This window comes from Podarcis cretensis, assembly GCF_951804945.1.
Source record: "Podarcis cretensis genome assembly, chromosome: 14".
Classification (NCBI taxonomy): domain Eukaryota; kingdom Metazoa; phylum Chordata; class Lepidosauria; order Squamata; family Lacertidae; genus Podarcis; species Podarcis cretensis.
This window is the reverse complement of record NC_137183.1, coordinates 45,945,504-45,968,698: the sequence shown is the minus strand read 5'-3', so window position 1 is coordinate 45,968,698 and position 23,195 is coordinate 45,945,504. Positions and strand designations below refer to the sequence as shown.

The following is a 23,195-nucleotide window of genomic DNA, read 5'->3' as shown; positions in this document are numbered from 1 at the left end:
TTCTTTTACCCTGAGGCCTTGCTCTAATTCCCCTAATGGAAACCCTTCATAAACACATCCAAAATCACTTGAAGGATTAGGGTTGCTGGGTTTTTTTAACGGTATGTTTGGGGCATCAACCACCAGCCCTCTCCTAAATCCTTGATTTGTTTGGTACCAAGTCTGGATTTTCACTAGCCTTCCAAACGATCATTCCAACAATATCAAAGCTCCAGGAAGAAGCCTCTTATTATATTCTGGGTTAGCAATTCTACAGCGGACGACACGTAGCGTTTCACTTGGAACTCTCCCTGCCTTGCAGACCATGTGTCAAGAGAGAATTGTGCATGTGCGCTCAGCGCATGAGCAGAGTAAAGCACAAAATGACCAACCAAAGCCATGCACATACAGGAGAGCTGGGTAGAGATCCCTACTCAGGTACCAAGGTTTCACGGAGGATCTTGGCCCGTTCACACTATACCAGTCTAACCACAATCACAGGATGGGTTTAAGGGATAAAAACCCAGAAGGCTACTCTGAGCTTCTGGAAGACAAGAATAAATACTGTAGTAGTAATTCAGCAAACAGAGACCAATGTGCTGCAGTTAGAAGAATGCCTGTTCCTGGTTTAGAGGTCCGCCCCCCCTCCAACAATCAAAAGGTATATACATTTTATGGAATAAATAAATACAAAGCCAGCCTGCGTCTCTTCCACATTCTAGCCCCCCCCCCTCATCCAAGAGAGCTCAGCATTCTATGGTCACTGAGCATCTTCAGGCTTCACTGGACAATACTGTATTTTTTTTGGGGGGGGGGGGTGCAGAAATACTCCAAACTCTTAAACTACTCCACCCCCATCATTCTACTCGGACACTGAGGTCCTTCTGGCGGTTCCCTCACTGCAAGAATCCAAGTTACAGGGAACCAGGCAGAGGGCCTTCTTGGTAGTGGCACTCGCCCTGTGGAACGCCCTCCCACCAGATGTCAGAGAAGAACAATTACCAGACTTTTAGAAGACATCTGAAGGCAGCCCTGTTTAGGGAAGCTTTTAATGTTTGATGGATTACTGTATTTTAGTATTTTGTTGGAAGCCGCCCAGAGTGGCTGGGGAAGCCCAGCCAGATGGCCGGGGTATAATTAATTAATTAATTTTATTTTTATTATGGGTAACATGTAAGGGTTTGGGGGTACTTCTGCAAAGCTCGAATTTCCTCTGAGCACACAGGTGACCTGTTCCAACTTGGCTACAGTTATGTTGGCACTCACCAGCCGCGTTCACTATTAGATGGAGGTACGCCTGGCGTCAAATACCACGCTAAGTGCCAAGCTGACAAAACTTTTATTTGCCCAGACATTTCGGTATACAATGTCTTCAGCTGTTTGGATGGCTTTATTCCTCCGAGTCTCCATCTGCACTATATTTTTAAAGCAGTATCATATCACTTTCAAGAGTCATGGCTTGCCACCCAAAGAATACTGGGAGCTGTCGTTTGCTAAGGGTTCTGGGAGTTGTCAGGAGATTCCCAGTGCCCCTTTGCAGAGCTATAATTCCGGGAGTTTCCGGGGGGGGGGGGGTGGGGTGGGTAAAGGGCCTGGAAAATGATTGTCAAGTTAAGTGCAGCTGGGCCAGGATCAGTGCAATATGCTCAAACCATCCTGCCCTCTGTGTGACATAACCGCTGGCGTAGTAAGTACACAAGGGATGACCTGGAAAGCCTTAAATCCCACCTCTGCACAAACTGAATGGGTGGTCTTTGGCAAATAACCAAGCCCTTCCCATGTGTTGACAACAGGATATATAAAACCACTGAGGTGGGTGGCTTGAAAAGAGGAGTGAACCAATCATAAAGGGCAAAGTTATCAATGGCTACACAAGCCACGATGGCTATACACAGTGGGATTTTTTTCCAGGGGGTGCTTAAAGGTATGCGGTACCGGCACCTCTTTTTGTTGTTGTTGTTAAAAAGTGTGGCACTTACTATAACAACTTCATTGCGAGTTCAGGCACCTATTTTTCTAGGAGGAGGGGAATCACTGGCTACACCATGGGTAGGTAAACTAAGGCCCGGGGGCCAGATCCGACCCAATCGCCTTCTAAATCTGGCCCACAGACAGCCAGGGAATCAACCTGTTTTTACATGAGTAGAATGTGTCCTTTTATTTAATGCATCTCTGGGTTATTTGTGGGGCCTGTCTGGTGTTTTTGCATGAGTAGAATGTGTCCTTTTATTTAAAATGCATCTCTGGGTTATTTGTGGGGCATAGGAATTCATTCATTTCTCCCCCCCAAAAAATATAGTCCGGCCCCCCACAAGGTCTGAGGGACAGTGGACTGGACCCCTGCTGAAAAAGTTTGCTGACCCCTGGGCCACACTCTGTCTCTGGAAGAAGCAGTGGGTCTCAGAAGCAGCAATACTTCTGAGTATCAGTTGCAGGAAACCACTCGAAGGGAGAGCGCTCTGGGGCTCAGATCCTGCTGTGAGAACAGGATGCTGGACTTAGAGGAGCCACTGAAAGTAATCCAAGCAAGCTGGTTGCATATTCTTACATCTGCTTGCAAGGATTCCTGCCTGGTGCGCACTGCACAGATGTTGTCTCAAGAGGAAGGATAATAGGCTGCGAAGCAGGGTGCTTTTCCGCGTCCAGCCCTGCCCCTCCCGTGCAAGAGATGCGGCAGAAATTCTGTGCATGTCTGCAAACTTTTCCTTTCTACAGCCAAACTTTTCTTTCAGCCAGCCCCGAGAACTGGAAACTTGCTCAACGCGAAACCACCGCAGACATCAAGAGATGTTCCGAAGGCATGCCTTAATCCGGCAGAGATTGCAAGAAAGTACACGGAGTCCTGAGCGAGAGGGGCAAAAGTTCGAGTTTCTTTCCCACCCCTCTCTCCAAAGAGGCCTTTCTGCACCATCAGGTCCCCGGGAGCACACAGAGATATATACATGCATGGCAAGGCAAAAAAAAAACCCCTGCTTTTGTGCACGTGCAGAGTGCATCGCCTTATACCCCAGAATTATAAAAACGCCCCCATGGTCCACAAACAAGTGGAGACTGCAGAACAAATAAATGGACCGAGCACATCTTGCTCTAGGAACAGAGAGCTTTTAGGTGCGTGCGTGCGCGCGCACGTTCTCTTGTCATTCACACACACACACAAAACAACCATGGACATTGCAAGCTTTGCAAGCGCTTGGGGGGGGGTGAGCCTCTAGCTGCCGCCCATCACCCCGTCGCCGACCCCCGGAGAGCTTTCTCCTGCAAGGGCCAAGTGACCTTTTTGTTTGCAGAAGTTGCAACTGGGCGTGGGGGAGGGGAGGCGGACGAGAGAGGAAAAAGCAGCTCACTATGAAAAGTCCCCTTTCCAAGTCGCAGAGGCCTGTGCAAAGGAAGGGAAAAGAAGGGGGGGGTAAAAACTCAGCAGCAGCAGCAGCAGCAGCTGCAGAGGCAACCCCAGAGAGTGTTACCTGTCAACTGCCAAAGCTAAAATCAGAACTTGGAAAGGGGAGCAAGTGGGGGGGGCGCTTGCAAGGCAGCATGCAACGTTAAAATGCTCTGCAGAACAATAACCCGGCGCTGGGGGGGGGGGTAAAGTTGTGCAACGGGGAAGCATTTCTGCGCAGACCCCCCCCCCACAAAATGCACCACCCAACTCTTCCCCCCCCCTGCAAAACTTTATTTTTTTTTTTGCACGCTCATGATTGAACCAGGATGACATTTCAGCCGCCCCCACCCCCCACCTTGCAAATCCCTTCCTCCGGCTGTTCCCGGCACCTCCCCGCAAAACCATGCAAGTTTCCTGCGACTCTCCGCCGAGCACAGACCCTCCTTTGCAAAATAAAAAAAATTAAAATTAGCAATTGCACGCAGGGCATTTAAAGGAGTCTTGGGAGCAGCACGAGCTGCATTGCAATCGACCTCTTAAGCCTTCCGCCACCCTTTTTCCGACAGTTGCAACACATCTACCTTGTTTTCTGTCCATGTTGGTTTCCCAGAAGTGAAAGAACAGCGAACGGCACGCCTCGGAGGGGCGATTTTGCGCCCTGCAGAAAAGCAACCCCGGGTCGGCTGCAAGAAGCGGCGGCTAGTCGGAAAAGCACGGGTGCATGCTCCCAAGTTCTTGCGGACTAGAACCTTTATCCGCCAGTTGCTTCTGCTCCCTTAAAAAAATTTTTTTCTTCCTTCGTGCTCTCGGCGTGCAGAAAACCCGCAGCAAGGAGGCGAGTGGAGGGAGGAAAGGTTTGCACAGAGTCAAAGCAATCCGATTTTTTATTTTTTTTTTTCCTTTTCCTCCCGCAGGCTAAAAAAAGAGACCCCGCGAGAGAGGCAGCAGGGAGGAGGGGGAACCAACTCCCGGCGGTAGTAAAGCGCAGCGCGATCTCTCCAGGCGGCAGCTGAGGTTGCCCCGTTGCGGGGGCTTCTCGGATTACAAGCGGAACGCAGCGCAAGTTGCAAAAAAGAGCAGCAGCGGCAGGAGAGAGGCGAGAAAGAGAGAGGCCCGTGACGTCAAACAGGAAACTGGAAGGCCGCCAACTCGGGGAGGCAGCGGCCAGGCTGCCCGCGGGGGGCGGGCGAGGAAAAGCCCCGGCTCCCGGGAATCGGGGCGGAAGGGAGACGGCAGCTCTGGGACAGGACACGGAGGCTGCTCGTTGCAGCCTCTTCCTCCTCCTGCTGCTGCTACTGCCGCTCGCCCAAAAAGGAGATTGATCCAGCAGCCCAAGCGAGACTTTTTGCATTGGAAACGCCAGCGCAGAATTCGAACCGGGGACCCTATCTCTGCAAGCGCGGAAAGGGGGGCGAGCGGCACCCATGGGCAGCTGCCGCCCCTCCCTCCCTCCCAATCAAGCAAATAAATAAAAAATACTTAACCACAAGTATACACTGTAGCGGTGTTGTTTTTTTCCTGAGGGACGCATACACCTAAACATGTTGCGAATCTAAAGTTTGGCCTCATTGAGGGGCAGTATTTCAGTATAAATAGGAAAATGAGAGTATGTACCCCTAAAAATTTTTTTTTAGGGGGGAAGCATTGCACTGTAGAAAGATGGGCAGATTTTTCTAAGCACTTGGGGGTCAAAAGAAAAGTAAAAGAACTGTTGTGGAGACATTTCCTTCGGAATTGCTGAGTCTTGCGCCTTCCACCCCCCAATACTGGCTACCTGCCCCCCCACAAGATAAATCCTGGCTATGCCCATGCCAGCACCCCAATATTTCGCTCCCTGTCTGGTGGCTCACGGAAAGGCATGCCCCATTCATGTACAAAATTGTAACTGAATCAAACCAATGTGCAACCCAAAGTAGGCTTAGGAAATAATAAGATCATAGAGTTGGAAGGGACCCAGGCGGTCATCTAGCCCAACCCTGCAGGAATCTTTTTGCCCAAAGTGGGGCTCGAACCCACAACCCTAAAATTAAGAGTATTGTGCTCTACAGACTGAGCTATCCCACTTACTAGAAATTAAATTTGTTAGTCGCTTTTTCTTGCCCCGAGGCAACTCTGGTTGCACAAAAAGTCCCCAAGCAGCTAATCACATAATAAAAACGCATTGTTGTTAATTATAACGTTTCATTATTTAGCTATAATATTGAGTAGTTTCTAAAAACCTTGCCAATGTTGAATTCTAGTATTCTAAAAACTGCTTTGAGGCTTCCTTGTTTTCTTTTAACAATCAGGTGGCATATAATTCTTATGAAATAAATGAGTTATGAAACAGCAGAAGCATCTACTAAGAACTGGAGGCAGACGGAAGAGTTACCTGAAAGTCAACTTCAGAGGAGATAGTTACCTCAGAGGAATAATACTTTAGGGGAGAGATCAGGTTCAGGGTGGGGGCGTTTGTGAGTAATGTGCTGTTGTTTCTCGGCCGGAAAACTGCCCACTTTCCTAGAAATGTTCCTCTCTATGCACAAAGGTAGAATCTGATTTTTATTTTTAGGTCAGGAGTGACCTCGATGACCCTTGTTTTTAGCTTAAGCCAACAGATAAATGCCAAATTGCTTGTAATACGAATGGAAGGAAAAAAAGTAATAAAAATGTGGATAGCAGATACCTTTATGATAAAGAGATTTGAAAGAGTCATTCCTTCCTGGATAAGAGAAAAGGGGATTTTCCCCTTCAAAGATGGTGCTCAGCTGCAACACAGACATACACGAGCCAACAATCACACTTTGTCTCTCTAAAACAGTTCTCCCAAATATTTTGAGTAACAGGGTAAAGGGACCCCTGACCATTAGGTCCAGTCGTGGCCGACTCAGGGGTTGCAGCGCTCATCTCGCTTTACTGGCCGAGGGAGCCGGCGTACAGCTTCTGGGTCATGTGGCCAGCATGACTAAGCCGCTTCTGGCGAAGCAGAGCAGTGCACAGAAACACCACTTACCTTCCCGCCGGAGCAGTACCTATTTATTTACTTGCACTTTTGACGTGCTTTTGAACTGCTAGGTTGGCAGGAGCAGGGACCGAGCAATGGGAGCTCACCGTCGCGGGGATTCGAACCGCCAACCTTCTGATCGGCAAGTCCTAGGCTCTGTGGTTTAACCCACAGTGCCACCCGCGTCCCCAGTAACAGTAGGCGGAGCCTATTGGACATGGGGTGGAGCCAAGAGAGAGAAACTGGTCAACGGAAGGTAGCTAGACATGAATTCTAGCACCTTCCGCTCAGGTATTCCTTCCTGCCCTGAAACTTCAGATCAAATACAGAGGGTTGCATCTAAGTTTTACTTAGACTGGGCCCACTGAAATCGATAGATCACATGCATTAATTTCAACGGGTCTTCTCTGGGTAAGATTAACACTGGAGACACTCCGAGACTTGGCAACCCTTGTGTGATTTCACAAATTACATGGACAAACCTGGGTTTCAGAACTCCAGTGGGGACACACACAAAACAGGTCTGGCCTACAAGTTCATGTCCAAGGGCACCATCAGGGCCCGTGGGTACATTTGCAAACCAGAGGAGCTTCTGCGGGCTGAAACTCCCCTCTCCCCCCATCTGTGGCATCACTGAAATTGTCCCTGGTTGGGCTTTTAAAATGAGTCTTTTATTGACTAAAGGCAGCCTCTTTCAAGCAGAATTTCAGCAGGGATGGGGGGGCAGCGGAGAGAATGGAACCCTGTGGGCACGAAGGCAAACATTTGTGGGCAAATGTGTGGCCACAAGTGCCACACTGGCAACCCACATTTCAGCCCCTTGCAAGGCTCTGTGTGTGTGCCCTTGGCAAACGTAGAATCATGGAATTGCAGAATTGGAGGGCTCCCCAAAGATCATCTAGTGAGTCCAACCCCGCTGCAGTGCAGGAATCTCAGCTTACACAGGCCTGCAAACTCCCTGCATTTGCCTTAAGAAGCACCGTGCATCTCTCCAAGATATCGAAGGGGAAGCCGACGACGGAAACAAAGGCTACCTCGTGTGTGTTTTTTAAAATAAACCAAATAATAACAGTAATATAATAATAGCACCGGTGAAAAGGTTTTGTTTGTGTTCCACTGTAGCTGGGTAGCTATGGAACTTCTTCGGGAGAGGGTGCCTCCTGGTGACAGCTCTCACCTATCCCAGTTGACGCCAAACTGCCAAGCCCGGCCTCCTTCACAGCAACCTGCGTCAGGAGCGAAACAAGAGATCCTCTTTTGGAACATGAGCAAGCCAGCTGTCAGGGGGAGAGTGGAATCGGTAACCCTATGCCAGTGTGCTTGCGGGGGTTTTGATTTTTTTTTCCGGGGAGGGGGAAGGAGGGCGGCCGGGAGGGAGGCAGAAAGAGAAGAGATTGGATGGACTTGTTTGAAGTTAGGCAGGCGGGCACGGGAGTGAAACACAACTCGGTGCAGGATCTGTGCTAGGAGGAGCATTTGCGCACTGTTATCGAACTGATGCACCATCCACCACAAATGTACGATTATTGCATCAATAAAATACTGCAAATAAGAAACTGGAGGGGCTCATAATGATTTAATAATGTACCTCTCTGCTCAGTGTGGGGTGGCGTGAGAGAGATTTTAAGTAAGCGCTACAGCATGGTTGCAGGGATGCGGGTGACGCTGTGGGTTAAACCACAGAGCCTAGGACTTGCTGATCAGAAGGCTAGCAGTTCGAATCCCTGCAATGGGGTGAGCTCCCGTTGCTCGGTCCCTGCTCCTGCCAACCTAGCAGTTTGAAAGCATGTCAAAGTGCAAGTAGATAAATAGGTACCGCTCCGGCGGGAAGGTAAACGGCGTTTCCGTGAGCTGCTGTGGTTCGCCAGAGGCAGCTTAGTCATGCTGGCCACATGACCCAGAAGCTGTATGCCGGCTCCCTCGGCCAATAAAGCAAGATGAGCACCGCAACCCCAGAGTCGGTCACCACTGGACCTAATGGTCAGGGGTTCCTTTACCTTTACTTTACAGCATGGTTGCAAAAGTTAGATCCTTTCCTCTGCACCAAAGTCCCAATCAAAACTGGGACCTCTCTGCAGCTGAGGGGAGGGTGAGGGGAGACATTGTTTGCTCCCAAGACGGATAAACCTCCCTCTTCTGCCCAGCTATTAATGGTGGGAGAGGTCCAGTCCGGATTATTAATAACTAAGCTGCTAGACACCATATACTTAGTACGATTCCCAAATGTATCTACTCCTTTAAGGACAGATTCAAACACTCAATCCCTGACATGGTATTAAATAGATTCCCAGCTCGCTTTTGGGGGTAACTAGCCCCTCATAAAGCGGATTACAGCATACTTGTAAAAGCAGAATGAATAAACAAACCATAAATAAATAGTTAAGGTGGCGGCAGCAGAGAAAACCTCTGTTGAAAAGCACGGGGCATTGAAACTAACCACATGTAAAAAGGGAGAAAATGTGGAGTCGCCGTAGAAGAGGCTCTGTCCTTGGTACTCACTAATCTCACAGCTTTCACCAGTAAATTAAAGGTAAAGGTAAAGGGACCCCTGACCATTAGGTCCAGTCGTGACAGACTCTGGGGATGCGGCGCTCATCTCGCTTTATTGGCCGAGGGAGCCGGCATACAGCTTCTGGGTCATGTGGCCAGCATGACTAAGCCGCTTCTGGCGAACCAGAGCAGCGCATGGAAATGCCGTTTACCTTCCCGCCGGAGTGGTACCTATTTATCTACTTGCACTTTGAGGTGCTTTCGAACTGCTAGGTGGGCAGGAGCAGGGACCGAGCAACGGGAGCTCACCCTGTCACGGGGATTCGAACCACCAACTGATCGGCAAGTCCTAGGCTCTGTGCTTCGAACCACCAACTGATCGGCAAGTCCTAGGCTCTGTGGTTTAACCAACAGTGCCACCCGCATCCCTCTTACACAGGTAGGATGAGCTTATTTTATTTATATCCCACCTTTTTCTCCAAGGAGTGCATGGTTCACTGCCATTTGGCAATGAGCTTAAATACCTGAGTTTCTAACACTTTTACCTCCACAGTTTAAAAGGCCATAGATCAGACTTCCTCAACCTCGGCCCTCCAGATGTTTTGAGACTACATCCCAGCTCCCTCGGCCAATAAAGTGAGATGAGCGCCGCAACCCTAGAGTCGGCCACAACTGGACCTAATGGTCCCTTTACCTTTACCTTTTTACCTGTGTAAGAAAGCTGGAAACAGCCAGCCAAACGGAGATGTCGGTTGCCAACCTGGCATCCCAGAGATCTCCATGTGCTCACAATTGGACCAGCACCAGTCAAAAAAGGCGCCTGGCACCTGGCTAATTTCTAACATTGGGAAGGGGTGTTGTTTTGCTTGTTACTATGTTATGTATTTTTGCATTTTTATATTGTAAACCACCCTGTGATGTAGAAATTTTAAAAATACATATAGTATATAAATCCTGCTGACCAAGTCGAGCGTTTCTGTTGCCTGCTGGGAACAGAATGCTGTCAACGCAGAATTGAACCCCGTCCTCCCACCCATAGGCTGATGTCAGCATGGTTGGGGAATGGCCTGGCAGGCCGAATTGGACCCCATTTTTGACCCACGAGCTGCAAGCTCCATACACTGTATTAAGGGAAATTGCATGCATGCATATATATTATATATATATGACAAGCTTGCATACGTAAATGTATATATCTGGATAAATTTGAGACTAAAACGCTGGTGGATTTTCATTAGGACTTTAAAAAGAAAAAATCACATTGTGGAGAACTGAACTTAGGGAAAATGAGAAACCAAAGTTGACAGATTCACCGACCTCACAGGGTTGTTGTGGTGATGAAATGGGGAGAATCAGGCATGCCACCTTGAGTTCTTTATGGGAAAGATGGAACACAAATGCAATAGTAACAACATAATGGAATAGGAACGCACACTGTCTTATTGCTTCCCAAGGGCTGGTAGGAAAACTGGTCATCGTTACCTGATCAAAGAGAAATCGAAGTTTCAGTGCGGCTGGAGAAACTTGTTCATCTCTCTCTCTCTCTCTCTCTCTCTCTCTCTCTCTCCCCTCCTAACTATCATTCAGAAGTGAGTCAGTCTATGAAACAATAGGGCACCCAGTTGCTTTACCTTCAAATGAGCAGAGTTTCGTCATCGCCAAAAAATGCCCCAATTACGTTACGTTAACTTAAACCATATACGTTGAGTGAGGCTTGTGGGGAAAGGGGGTGGGGGTGGGGAGGAGGATCGTGGCTGAGTTAACCGCAAAATTCTTGCATTATGAGGCTGTGCCTCTTCAGCCCCTCTATAATGGGACCCAGATGGGCTGCAGAGGCACAGATCTCCATATACAGAGAGGCACGCTGAGGTTTGCTCTGCAGAAAGCCTAAGAAGTGGATAGCAACCTTCCCCGCAAGGCTGGCTCTATCGAACCATTTCTGCTGATTGGGTTTTAGAACTGTGATCTCATAAGCCCCTAGAGAAAAGGGGCGGGGGAGACTCTTTTTTTTAATCCAACTCAGCAAAAAAATTCCAGCTCATGCAAGACTCATGCACATGAGCTGACCTGGCACTAAACCCAAGATCCAGCAGGCTTGCAAGGCCGCGGGCACAGCAGATTCACCAGCCAGAGGAAGAGAAACCAGGAAGGGGCTGGGTGGGAAGCAGCAATTGAGCCTTGGGGTTTTGAAGAACCAGTGGAGGGTTTTTGAGACAGACAGTAGTTGTGTGGAAAGGAATTGCACACTCATGGCATGCTCTCTCAGATACAATAAAAAGAAGCATCATAGGCAGAAGCAGAGGTGTGGCCAAGAGGCAGGCCCAAGACACAAATTTACATATGCTAATGTATGTGAACAGATGCTAATTTAAAATCCAATCACAGCAAATTAAGATGTACAAGCTTTCTGCTTTGCAGCACAGCCACAAACCCCATAAGCAAATAATTATATCTCTTTTGGTTATGTTTTTAAAAGTTGCAGAGGGGAGAGAAGGGGATGGAGATATGGGGCCCAGATCGAAAAAACCCAGGGCTTGAGTCATTCTCCAATACCTGGGCAGAAGGATTCAGATTAGCCTCCTGACCACCAACATGCACTATTTTTCAGCCTGCAGGGAGAAGGAACGTGAGGAGGCAAGGCTTTCCACCCTGCTCTGCATGTGTCACAATCAGCACCGTTTCCCTTCAGCTGCAGTTCGGCTTCCTCCAAAAGCAACATAATTAACATTGGGTATATGCAGCTTTGTATGCCATCGCTCAGTAGAGGGCAGGGTTGAGTGTAACAGGGTTGAGTGCGCACTCTCTCCCCCCCTCTCCCTCCTGCATGAGACAACCATGAGAAACTAGCTGCACTGTGTAGGTTAGAATCTGATGCCATCCTTGTACAGCGGTACCTCAGGTTACATACGCTTCAGGTTACATACGCCTCAGGTTACACACTCCACTAACCCAGAAATTGTGCTTCAGGTTAAGAACTTTGCTTCAGGATGAGAACAGAAATTGTGCTCCAGCGGCGCGGCGGCAGCAGGAGGCCCCATTAGCTAAAGTGGTCTTCAGCTTAAGAACAGTTTCAGGTTAAGAACGGACCTCCGGAACGAATTAAGTACTTAACCCGAGGTACCACTGTAAATACAAAGAAACTCAGTATGTTCTTTTTTCTTTTTTAAAAAAATAATGTTTATTGATTTTCTTTTCACATGTCAAATATCCAACATCCTTACTAAACATTCATTTTCCAATTCCCCCCCCCCCCCCCCCGCTGACTTCCCTCAGCTTCCATTTCTGGTTTGTTACATCAAATGATACATTCTGCTGTTTGTATATAATACTATATTATACTTCTCGCTCTCTGTAAATCAAACTGTACAAGTTTATTTAAATCCTGCCAACGAGTCCATTTTTTGTTGTTGTTTCTGCAAATATATTGTAAAGGGTTCCCATTCTTTTTCAAAATCATTGTTGTCCTTTTCACGCAGTTTGTCCTTTAACTTTGCTAACTTGTAAAGAACCTGTTCTTTACCAGTGGGAGCTTGGTGCAATCCATTTACTCTTCTTAAGGCAATGGTAGTGAGAGAAAATGGGCAGACCCAGCTTCCAAACTATTAAAACTCTCCTGTAAACTAACTGATTTTCTTTATTTCTTTAGAAACCCAAGGATTCATTATGCTGTTACATAACTAACTTCAGTCCGTTTTAATGGAAGGGAAACATCAAAAACGATGCAGAAAGGTCATCGGCAATTTCGAGTGGGAAAATACTAGGAAAGGTAAAGATTAAGCAGCTCCTCTCCCCACTGCACGACTGCTTTCCAGGACAACCAGTGATGATTGAGAAGGACCAGAGCTCAGAGGTGGAGCAGCTTTGCATGCAGAACGTCCTAATGTTTCATCCCAGACATCTCCATGCAGGGCAAGGTGAGGCCTCTGTCTGAAACTCTGTCAGCCAGAGCAGACGCTCTCAAGCCATATGGGCCAATGGTCTGCTCCCAGGAAGCTTCCTATGTTCCTACGAGCAAAATAAATTTGCATCTGCATATCACACAGCAAGATCCCAGCGTACTGTCTTTCCGCATGCAGGCAGTGTTCTAAATTAAAGGTAAAGGTAAAGGGACCCCTGACCATTAGGTCCAGTCGTGGCCAACTCTGGAGTTGAAGTGCTCATCTCGCTTTATTGGCCGAGGGAGCCGGCGTACAGCTTCCGGGTTCATGTGGCAAGCATGACTAAGCCTCTTCTGGCAAACCAAAGCAGTGCACGTAAACGCCGTTTACCTTCATGCCAGAGCGGTACCTATTTATCTACTTGCACTTTGACGTGCTTTCGAACTGCTAGGTTGGCAGGAGCTGGGACCGAGTAACAGAGCTCACCCCATCGCGGGGATTCGAACCACCGACCTTCTGATCGGCAAGCCCTAGGCTCTGTGGTTTAACCCACAGCACCACCCACATCGTGGCACTCGTGACCAAGTGAAGATGCCTGGGCACCAGGATGGGCCTGGTATCTCTACCATTTGGGGATCATTGGATCTGGGCTGTTTTCACACACTGATACCCCGCGTCCTGTAGAATTCTGTTTTTATCTGCACAATCGGGAGTGAGCGTCTGGAACTGAAATTCAGACTGCCCCTGGATCAGGTGACTTTTCTTCTTTAAGTTCTCAAAAGTTGTTAACCCAGCTCAAGGTTGTCATCTGAACTAGCCAGAGGTTTAACTGAGAATCAATCACAATCCGTCCATCATTTGAAAAATAAGACTTTGCAGCCGCCTTGCCCAAAAATGGAAACTAGACATTCCATTTTGGCGACTGCAGCCTTGGGTTTAAGGAGCCATTTAATAATAATAATTTATTATTTGTACCCCACCCATCTGGCTGAGTTTCCTCAGCCACTCTGGGTGGCTTCCACAAAGACCAAAAATACACTAAGATGTCACACATTAAAAACTTTCCTGAACAGGGCTGCCTCAAGGTGTCTTCTGAATGTCAGGTAGTTGTTTATCTCCTTGACATCTGATGGGAGGGCATTCCACAGGGTGGGTGCCACTACCAAGAAGGCCCTCTGCCTGATTCCCTGTAACTTGGCTTCTCGCAGTGAGGGAACCGCCAGAAGGCCCTCGGAGCTGGGCCTCAGTGTCCAGGTAGAACGATGGGAGTGGAGATGCTCCTAGCTTATGTATCTGAGTTTCTAAGACTGCATGGGGGGAGTTTGACAGGGGTAGGAACATTCAGATGTGCAGCTCTCCCCCTTGCAATCTAAAGAGATACAGTTCCAGCAACACCCAGTGGTGTAGCGTGGGGGGTGCAGGGGGGCCGGCCGCACCGGGCGCAACATCTGGGGGGGCGCGCTCGCACTTGCAGCTCTCTGCCCCTACTAAAATCCACGGGTTAGGGGGCGCAAATTACTTGCCTTGCCCCGGGTGCTGACAACCCACGCTACGCCACTGGCAACACCGTAGCTCTTGCTTCCCACTGGCTTTTTACATTATTATTTTTTGGCACTGACTGTCTACATTCTTGTGCTCTTGCAGGTCAGCTCTGAAATATGCGGTGCCCCGAGACCCCGTCTGCCAGTAGCAGCGTGGCTGGCCTTGCAGAACGAAAGCAGGCTGCACACTCAACTCTTCCTGCAAGGGAAGAGATTCTCAGAAGGAGGAGAGACTGGAAGAGAGGCCAGCATGACTCAGCGCCTTGCCGACAAGCCTGGAGCTCAGCCAGAGCTCACTTCTATCTAGGGCAGGGGGCCTTTGCAAGCTCTGAAGGTAGCACAAGGAGGAAGGCTGGAGGCAGAAAGTGAAAATGCACCCCTTCGACACCGTCGCACCTCTTGCGCAGCTCAGTGCACAATAGAATAGGAGCTCAACCATGGCAGATGGCCATGCAACCTCTGATTAAAAGCCTTCAGTGAAGTCTTTGTTTTTGCATGTTGTTCTCCACTAATACTTGCATTCTTGTGCATATATTTTTATGCAAATTTTACACTAATAAGTGCATTCTTGTGCACAGCACGTGGTTGGAGCGCTGCATGCATAATTCAGAGACGTGCAAATCTCAAAGAACTGCTGTGTTTCAGTTTGTTTCAGGGGCAAATAAGGCAAGGCTCACCTTTAAATGCAAACCAATTCCAAATTCATCCTGCTTCCCAACTGATCACCACCCCCATCTCAAAGATTTCTGCCTAAGACAATCTAGTTTTAAAAAATGGGATAGAAGGAAAGGAGGATTTTTTTAAAAGCATCATTTTAACTGAGATGGTAGTTTCCAAGATTACATGGAAATCTATCTTTGCAGGTTTTCCCCCTCCACTATCCACAGTTATGACGAAGGAAATAAAAAGTCATTCAGTTCTATGGAAATTGAATTCCCCCACAGCAGGCTAGTCCCAGGCACAAAAGCACCCCATCCCTTGCCAGCTCAGGATCTCAAAGGCTGTGAATCAACCCTCCTGGAACCAGCAGGGCAGGACTTTCAAGGCAGAGGTCTGGGGCCCCACCCAGAAGAATGGACAGGAAAGCCCCCCCACACACCAGGGCTGCCTTGCCCCATTTTGAAGTGAGTGAAGGAATATACTATCAGGAGCAGGGGTGTGTGTCACACATTGCACCCATTCAATGCAGCCTAAAAGTACCTAATGATTGCTGCTTCTTCTTTGGCAATCACTCATAGTCGAATAAGATTGTCTTCCATAAACACAGTTTTAACAGTGAGTCCATAAGTGACTGGAGGCCAATTCTGGATCCACACATCCTTCCACAGTGGGGATATAGGTTTCCGGGCGGGAGTTGGTCATGGTGAGGGTTTGCCAAGCATGCCTTCCTCTTAGCACGTTTCTCCCTTGTGTCCTGAGTTCGAGTGTCTTCAAAACCCATAACAACCAACAACAATTTATTACTTATACCCCGCCCATCTGGCTGGGTTTCCCCAGCCATTCTGGGCGGCTTCCAACAAAATATTGCATTAGCCATGCGGCCATAGCATAATATACATAGAAATAACAACATAAAATGGGGTGGGGAGATAAAAGTGGATGTCGTCCTGGGCAAATACTTTGAGAAAATGGGAATAACAAAAGTAACGGGGGATTTAAAACATCGAGTGACAGAGAATACAAAAAAACAGGTTTGATTGTGCGGCGTATCGACTACATCTGTGGTATTGAAGAAGGAGTTGGTGCCGCTTTCCTCTTCATCACACTAAGCAGGAAATTAGCTGTCATCTCAGTAATCCAACAGTCAGAATCCTGCAGAAGAAGGGACACTATCCAAGGCTGGATTGGGAGATGAAGCTTGTTCACGAGAGGAGTTAGAAACCGAGATCTTTCATTTGTCCAGTTGGGACAGAAGAGCATTACATGTTCCATAGTCTCCAGAGCCGTGTCATTGCAGGAGCATGTTCTATTTGCGATGGAAACTCTGGAGTAACGACCCGACAGAACTGCTGTAGGAAAACAGTTGAGACGGGCACAGGTAAAGGCCCTTCGTTTAGCCTCCGAAGGAATTGTAAAGCAGTATAGAGGGATCCCTTCAGGGGGTGGAATAGCTAGGGCTAAGCCTGAACACGGCCCTCTTGCATGGGAAGCTGTGTTAGAGAAGTCAAGTTGCTGTAGCTTCTTTTTGATTAGAGGTAGGGCCGCCGGGCTAATACACTCTAAATTAAAAACAGTTTTGCGGTTCAAATTGAGAAGAGAGCGGAATTTGAGATTAATTGTAGTTTTCCAAGGAGAATTATGAATATCTCTTAGGATCAGATTGGAGAAACCACCTCTAATTCGAGCATCCGATGCTAGTAGGTGGGAGCTGTAGGAAATGGCTCGACTCCATTCTCGTTTTACAATTGAGGGCTGGGCGAACTCAAGTCGTAGGGCTGCACCTGAGACACATCTCGGGACACCGAAAAGAGATCTCAGAAACATGTGAAGTGGGCGATCCAAGTTACCTGATATTGCTGTAGTCCATACTTCGCAGCCATATAATAATTTAGGGACAACTTTGGCATTAAACATTTGAATTGCTGCTGGAAGGTGTTTGCCGCCCTTCTGGTGATAAAATCGGACAATGGCATTAGAGGTCGTGGTTGCAGCAAGAGAGGCAGATTGTAGATGGGTGGTCCAGGAGAGATTATAAGTAAATATTAAGCCTAGATATTTAAAGGCTTTTACCTTTTCTAAGGGGACGCAGGTGGCGCTGTGGGTTAAAGCCTCAGCGCCTAGGGCTTGCCGATCGAAAGGTCAGCGGTTCGAATCCCTGCGGCGGGGTGCGCTCCCGCTGCTCGGTCCCAGCGCCTGCCAACCTAGCAGTTCGAAAGCACCTCCGGGTGCAAGTAGATAAATAGGGACCGCTTACCAGCGGGAAGGTAAATGGCGTTTCCGTGTGCGGCTCTGGCTCTGGCTCTGGCTCTGGCCAGAGCAGCGATGTCACGCTGGCCACGTGACCCGGAAGTGTCTCCGGACAGCGCTGGCCCCTGGCCTCTTAAGTGAGATGGGCGCACAACCCCAGAGTCTGTCAAGACTGGCCCGTACGGGCAGGGGTACCTTTACCTTTACCTTTACCTTTTCTAAGTAGCCACCTGTGATCTTAAGCGGCTCCAGCTTGAGTTTGCGGGAACGAGTGAAGTGGAGCACTTTCAATTTTTTATAATTAATATTAAGAGCTTCCGCCTTACAATAGGCGATAAATGCATTAACTGCATTTGCTAGGTCCGCAGCTGTTCTGGATAAGATGACGGCATCATCCGCATAGAAAAGGGAAGCAACGGGGTGGCCTGCTAAGTGAGGAGGGTACTTAGTTGCTAGTTTCAAAGGGGAAAGGGCATCATGAAGATAAAGATTAAACAGTAAAGGGGCCAAGAGACAACCTTGTCAGACGCCCCTGGCCGTTGGGAATGGAGTGGTAAGGGAGCCGTTGGGACCAATTCGAACGCGAGCTGTGGTGTTTGAATAAAGGGAAATAATTAGGGAAAGGAGGTGCGGATCAATTCCCAAATGGGCAAGTTTGGACCATAATCTCTGCCTAGGAATGGAATCAAAGGCGGCCTCCAGGTCCATGAAAGCGGCAAACAGGTGGCCTTGCCTTGGTGCAGTGTATTTACTGGCAAGGTGATAAAGAGTTAGACAGTGGTCCATGGTTGATGCTGACTTCCGGAAGCCAATCTGTTCTGGCGGTAGAATGTTTCTCTCATGGACCCATGAAAGAAGTTCTTCCAGTAAGACAGCGGCAAATATTTTCCCCGGAATAGATAGTAAGCTGATGGGGCGATAGTTCCTAGGGATGTTTGGCTGGCCGCCTTTGAAAATCGGAACTATTGTAGCTTCTCTCCAGGAGTCGGGGATGTCTAAGGCGGAGGAGATAGCGGTGAATACAGGAGTCAGCTGTTCACTCCACCAAAGAGGATCAGTCAGGAAAAGGTCCAACGGGACCATGTCTGGGCCAGGGGCCTTATTCCTTCGCATGGACATTATGATGTTGAAGATGCGGGTTGAGGTAAAATTTACTGAGGAGGTGGAACTAAGAGAACAGGAACAGAGGTCCAACAGGGATTGTATTAAAATACAGTGGTACCTCGGGTTAAGAACTTAATTCGTTCCGGAGACCCGTTCTTAACCTGAAACTGTTCTTAACCTGAGGTACCAGTTTAGCTAATTGGGCCTCCCGCTGCTGCCATGGCAGAATTTCTGTTCTCATCCTGAAGCAAAGTTCTTAACCCGAGGTACTATTTCTGGGTTAGCGGAGTCTTTAACCTGAAGCATCTGTAACCCGAGGTACCACTGTACAATAGTCTGTTAAACATTAAAAGCTTCCCTAAACAGGGCTGCCTTCAGATGTCTTCTAAAAGTCTGGTAGTTATTTTTCTCTTTGACATCTGGTGGGAGGGTGTTACACAGGGCGGGCGCCACCACCGAGAAGGCCCTCTGCCTGCTTCCCTGTAACCTCACTTCTCGCAGGGAAGGAACCGCCGGAAGGACTTCAGAGCTGGACCTCAGTGTCCGGGCAGAACGATGGGGGTGGAGGCACTCCTTCAGGGGTCCTTCAGCCCATGACACCTTTGGTAAAGGCTGCTCTCCAATTGGAGCACTTGCAGGCCAGTGTGTCCCAGTTGTCAGTGTTTATACTACATTTTTCAGATTTGTCTTGAGAGAGTCTTTCAACCTCTTGTTGACCACCAACATTACGCTTTCAATTTTTTCGTTCGGAATAGAGTAGCTGCTTTGGAAGATGATAATCAGGAATCTGCACAACATGACTAGTCCAATAAAGTTGATGTTGAAGAATCAACCTACAAATTGCACCCAAGTCGTCGCTGCCACACTTTTGCCTTCCAGTAACATTCAGAAGAACAGCGTGTCACCTACCTACATGTCCGCCTTTCCTCTAGCTACAGTTGCTGTGATGTCCAAATGTACATTTTATTTTTTTTAAATACATTTTCCCCTGTTTTCTTTTATATATGTAAAAAAGTCAGAGCAGCGTACAAAACAAAGTTCTGTTTATTACATTTATAAACCATCTTTATCTTCCAATGAGCTCAAGGTGGTCATTTTCTTCCCCATTTTATCCTTACAACTACCTTGTGAGGTAGGTTAAGCCGAGAGATTGTGACTTGCCCCAGGCCACCCAGTGAATTCCATGGCCAAGTAGGGATTTGAACCCGCCTCTCCCAGGCCCTAGTCCAACAGTTTAACCACTACACCACCCTGGCTCTCCCCATACACTCAGATCAACTTTAATATATAAGGCTCTTAACCGCTTAGGACCAGTTTATTGTGGAATTGTCTTTTCCCCTATATGCCCACTTGACCGCTTCAGTAAGCAGAAGTCGCCCTGTTACACATACCATCCACATTTGTGAGAAACTGATCTTTAACTGTGGTAGCAGCTACACTTTGGAACTCCCTGCCGATTGAAATCAGGCACCTTTGCTGTATTCTTTTCAGCAGCTGCTTAAAACTATTTTGTTTAGGCAAGCCTATCTGGACATACAGATGTTGATGTTGTTCTTTTTAGATTACTGCAGATTTTAATTACTTTAAGCAACTGTAAACATTTAATCTGTTATTGATAATCTGAATATTTCTTGTAAACTGCCAGGAAGTTTTACTGCAATCATAAATAATGAAATATTGGCGGTCCTATCCCCCTCTCATGCCAGATTAAGTATAGCAGGTAGGCAGAGAAGGATGGTGCTGAGGCTCTCAAGTCTGCAGTCTCCCCAAGGAAGTCTGTCTTGCCTGTCATCATAAGACATTTTCCCCAGCTAATTAAAACCTGACTTTCAGGATGCCTTTGGGGAGGTTGGTATTGATCTGCTGCAGCGATTTTGCTGCATCATCAAGAACATGGGTAGGCAAACTAAAGCCCGGGGGCCGGATCCAGCTCAGTTGCCTTCTAAATCCCGCAGATGGGAAACACAAGAATCAGTGTGTTTTTACATGAGTAGAATGTGTCCTTTATTTAAAATGCATCTCTGGGTTATTTATGGGGCCTGCCTGGTGTTTTTACATGAGTAGAATGTGTGCTTTTATTTATTTAAAATGCATCTCTGGGTTATTTGTGGGGCATAGGAATTTGTTGTTCTTTTTTTCTTTCAAAATATAGTCCTAGCCCCCACAAGGTCTGAGGGACAGTGGACCGGCCCCCCGCTGAAAAAGTTTGCTGACCCCTGATCAAGAACATAGGATGTTGCTTTCTATACCATAGGGGTGTGGAACCCTGTGGCCCCTCAGATATTGCTGACGCACAGTTCCCACCATCCCTGGCCACTGGTCTTGCTGGTCGAAGCTGATGTGGAGCTGGAGGGCCACAAAGTTCCTGACCTCACTTAAGTCAAGTCAGATTGCTGGTTTATCTTCCTCAGTAGCAGTCAAGATTTCTCCAGGGGTCTCAGGCAACTGCCTTTCCCAACCCTTATCTAGGGACATGTTTTGCATCTAAAGATTGTGCTGTCAACTCACTACCATTAAGCAGCACTCAGTGTGCCTAGGCCTGCTAGATCTGCAGCTTACACCCACCAGGAGTGATGCCTTAACGGTTTCCACATGTGCTGCATCAGGGGCAAGGTGGATAAAAATTAATGATTTTTTTAAAATTGGATTACCCCCCCCCCCACCTTTAAATTGGATTTTTAAAATAAAATGCTTTCGGAAGAAATATCTTTCTAAAGATAGTTTTCTATTTAAGTTACATTATAGTCCAAAGGCTATTGATCAGGAAATAAGGATTTGTTTTAAGTTTTTCATGTGTGCTAAAAGTCAGTCTAAGGTGTTTTCGTTAAACAAAATTGTTTAACCACATCAGTTAACAAACAGGGATACATATGCTATAATGTTCAATAAATTGTTTAAATTGTTAAGGAAATGATTCTTTTTCTCCTTCCAATAAAGTACAGCAGAAAAGTTGTCCAAATATAAACAGTTAACGTATTAAACCTCACAATAATTTCATAATTATCTGTCTGTGTATTTCTAACAGTATAACCAAATCAGTTGTTTTTTATATAACTGTAAGAACTAGTCTGAAAAATTTATTATTCCAAAAATGAAACCTTCCTCTGGTTGTAAATATTAAGATTACACCAGCAGGAATGAGTCTTTCTGTAAAAATAAAAAAATAAAAATTCTAATCAAGTCTTAGTAAAGATAAAGGGACCCCTGACCATTAGGTCCAGTCGTGGATGACTCTGGGGTTGCGGAGCTCATCTCGCTTTATTGGCCGAAGGAGCCGGCGTACAGCTTCCGGGTCATGTGGCCAGAATGACTAAGCCGCTTCTGGCGAACCAGAGCAGTGCATGGAAACGCCGTTTACCTTCCCGCCGGAGCGGTACGTATTTATCTACTTGCACTTTGACATGCTTTCAAACTGCTAGGTTGGCAGGAGCCAGGACCGAGCAATGGGAGCTCACCCCGTCGTGGGGATTCGAACCGCCGACCTTCTGATTGGCAAGCCCATGGCTCTGTGGTTTAGACCACAGCGCCACCCACGTCCCTAAGTCTTACTGACTAGTGATTTAAATTGATTTGATTAAAATCAAATCCCCCCAGGCCAGAAGGATTTGGGCATCACATGGCAGGACAGAGTCTCAAACATAGATGTGCTCTTCCAAGCCCACATTCCCAGCATGTTCGCAGTCCTGTCTCCGTGACATCTGCGTTGGCATGGTCATGCCAACAGAATGGAAGATGGCAGGATCGCCAAGGATGTGTTCTATGGGGAGCTGGTTTCAGGCACCGGGGCCCATTGCCAGACCCACTCTATGTGTTACAAAGATGTCTGCAAACATGACACAAAGGCTGGCAAAACCAACCCGGCCATGTGGGAATCCCTCGCGGACGCCTGCAGTGCCTGGAGACAGGCAGTCAAGTCGTGTATCCACAGCAGTGACGAAAGGAGGAATGAAGGCTGGGAGGAGCTCAGAGAGAAGAAACGCCATGGTGCATCTGCAGCAACAAAACTGGGCGCCTTCATCTCCCCCAGGTGCAACAAAACATGTCTCTCCTGTATGGGTCTCTACGGCCACAGCAGGCGCCGCGACACTCCAACAGTTTGACTTTACTCCCAAAAGGCGCAAATCTTCATTACCTCCAGAGAGAGACAGAGCAGAGGTTATATTTTCTGAGAATCCTCTGGAAAAACAATCTCTCAAAGGACCTGTTGATGGCATTTTACCATTGCACTGTGGAGAGTGTATTAATTTATGGTCTGTGTGTGTGGTTTGGGAGCTGCACGGCCAGGGAAAAAACAATGCTGTCCCGGGTTGTAAAGACTGCAGAGAGAATAACTGGGCGCACTCTTCCCACCTTGGATCAAATCTATGCTGTCAGGTGCCATAAGAAAGCGGCAGGATAGTACGCACCCCAGAAATGATCCCTTTCAGCTTCTGCCTTCTGGAAGAAGGTATAGGGTTAATAAAGGCCAGGACTAGTCGCCTGAGAAACAGTTTCTACGCAAATGCAATTCTGGTTCTAAACGCAGCATAAGGGGTCTCTATAGTATAGTGTATTTTAAAATGGGGTTTTAGAGTTTTTAGGGGTTTTTGAATGTTTTATGTAGTTTTTCAGTTTCATTGTTCTGCATGGGACAATGACAATAAAGATATCGTATCGGATGCCAGGCAAAGATTGTGCTCTATGCCTGAGCCACCTGTTCGTTTCCCTAAGATTTTTATTTATGGTTGCTGGGTTTGAACATGCTTTGCAGTTAACTGATTTGGGCTCTTGAATGTAAGAAAAGTAGAATTTTGTAAATACATTAAGAAGTAGAAAAATAAATAAATACAAAGGACCCCCCCAAAAAAACACCTTTAAAAAACCCCACTTTGTCATGAAGCTTCATTTATTTCTGTTCTTGTTTAGTACATTTCCACGCCACCTTTCATCCG

The 23,195-nt window shown here is 47.4% G+C and overlaps 1 protein-coding gene across 2 annotated transcripts in view; it reads right to left on the bottom strand.

Moving 5' to 3' along the window:
• The window catches only part of MAP2K3 (mitogen-activated protein kinase kinase 3), a 72,227-nt gene that overhangs the window by 29,673 nt on the left and 19,359 nt on the right, over nucleotides 1–23,195 (bottom strand). The window contains exon 1 of one of the 2 annotated variants that reach the window (XM_079953970.1): nucleotides 3,943–4,746. The exons of the other annotated variant lie outside the window; for it this stretch is intronic. Coding sequence (XP_079810096.1) covers nucleotides 3,943–3,958 — 16 coding nt within the window. The 5' untranslated portion in view covers nucleotides 3,959–4,746. Of the gene's footprint in view, nucleotides 1–3,942; nucleotides 4,747–23,195 lie in introns of those variants that run through there. 2 annotated transcript variants of the gene reach the window in all.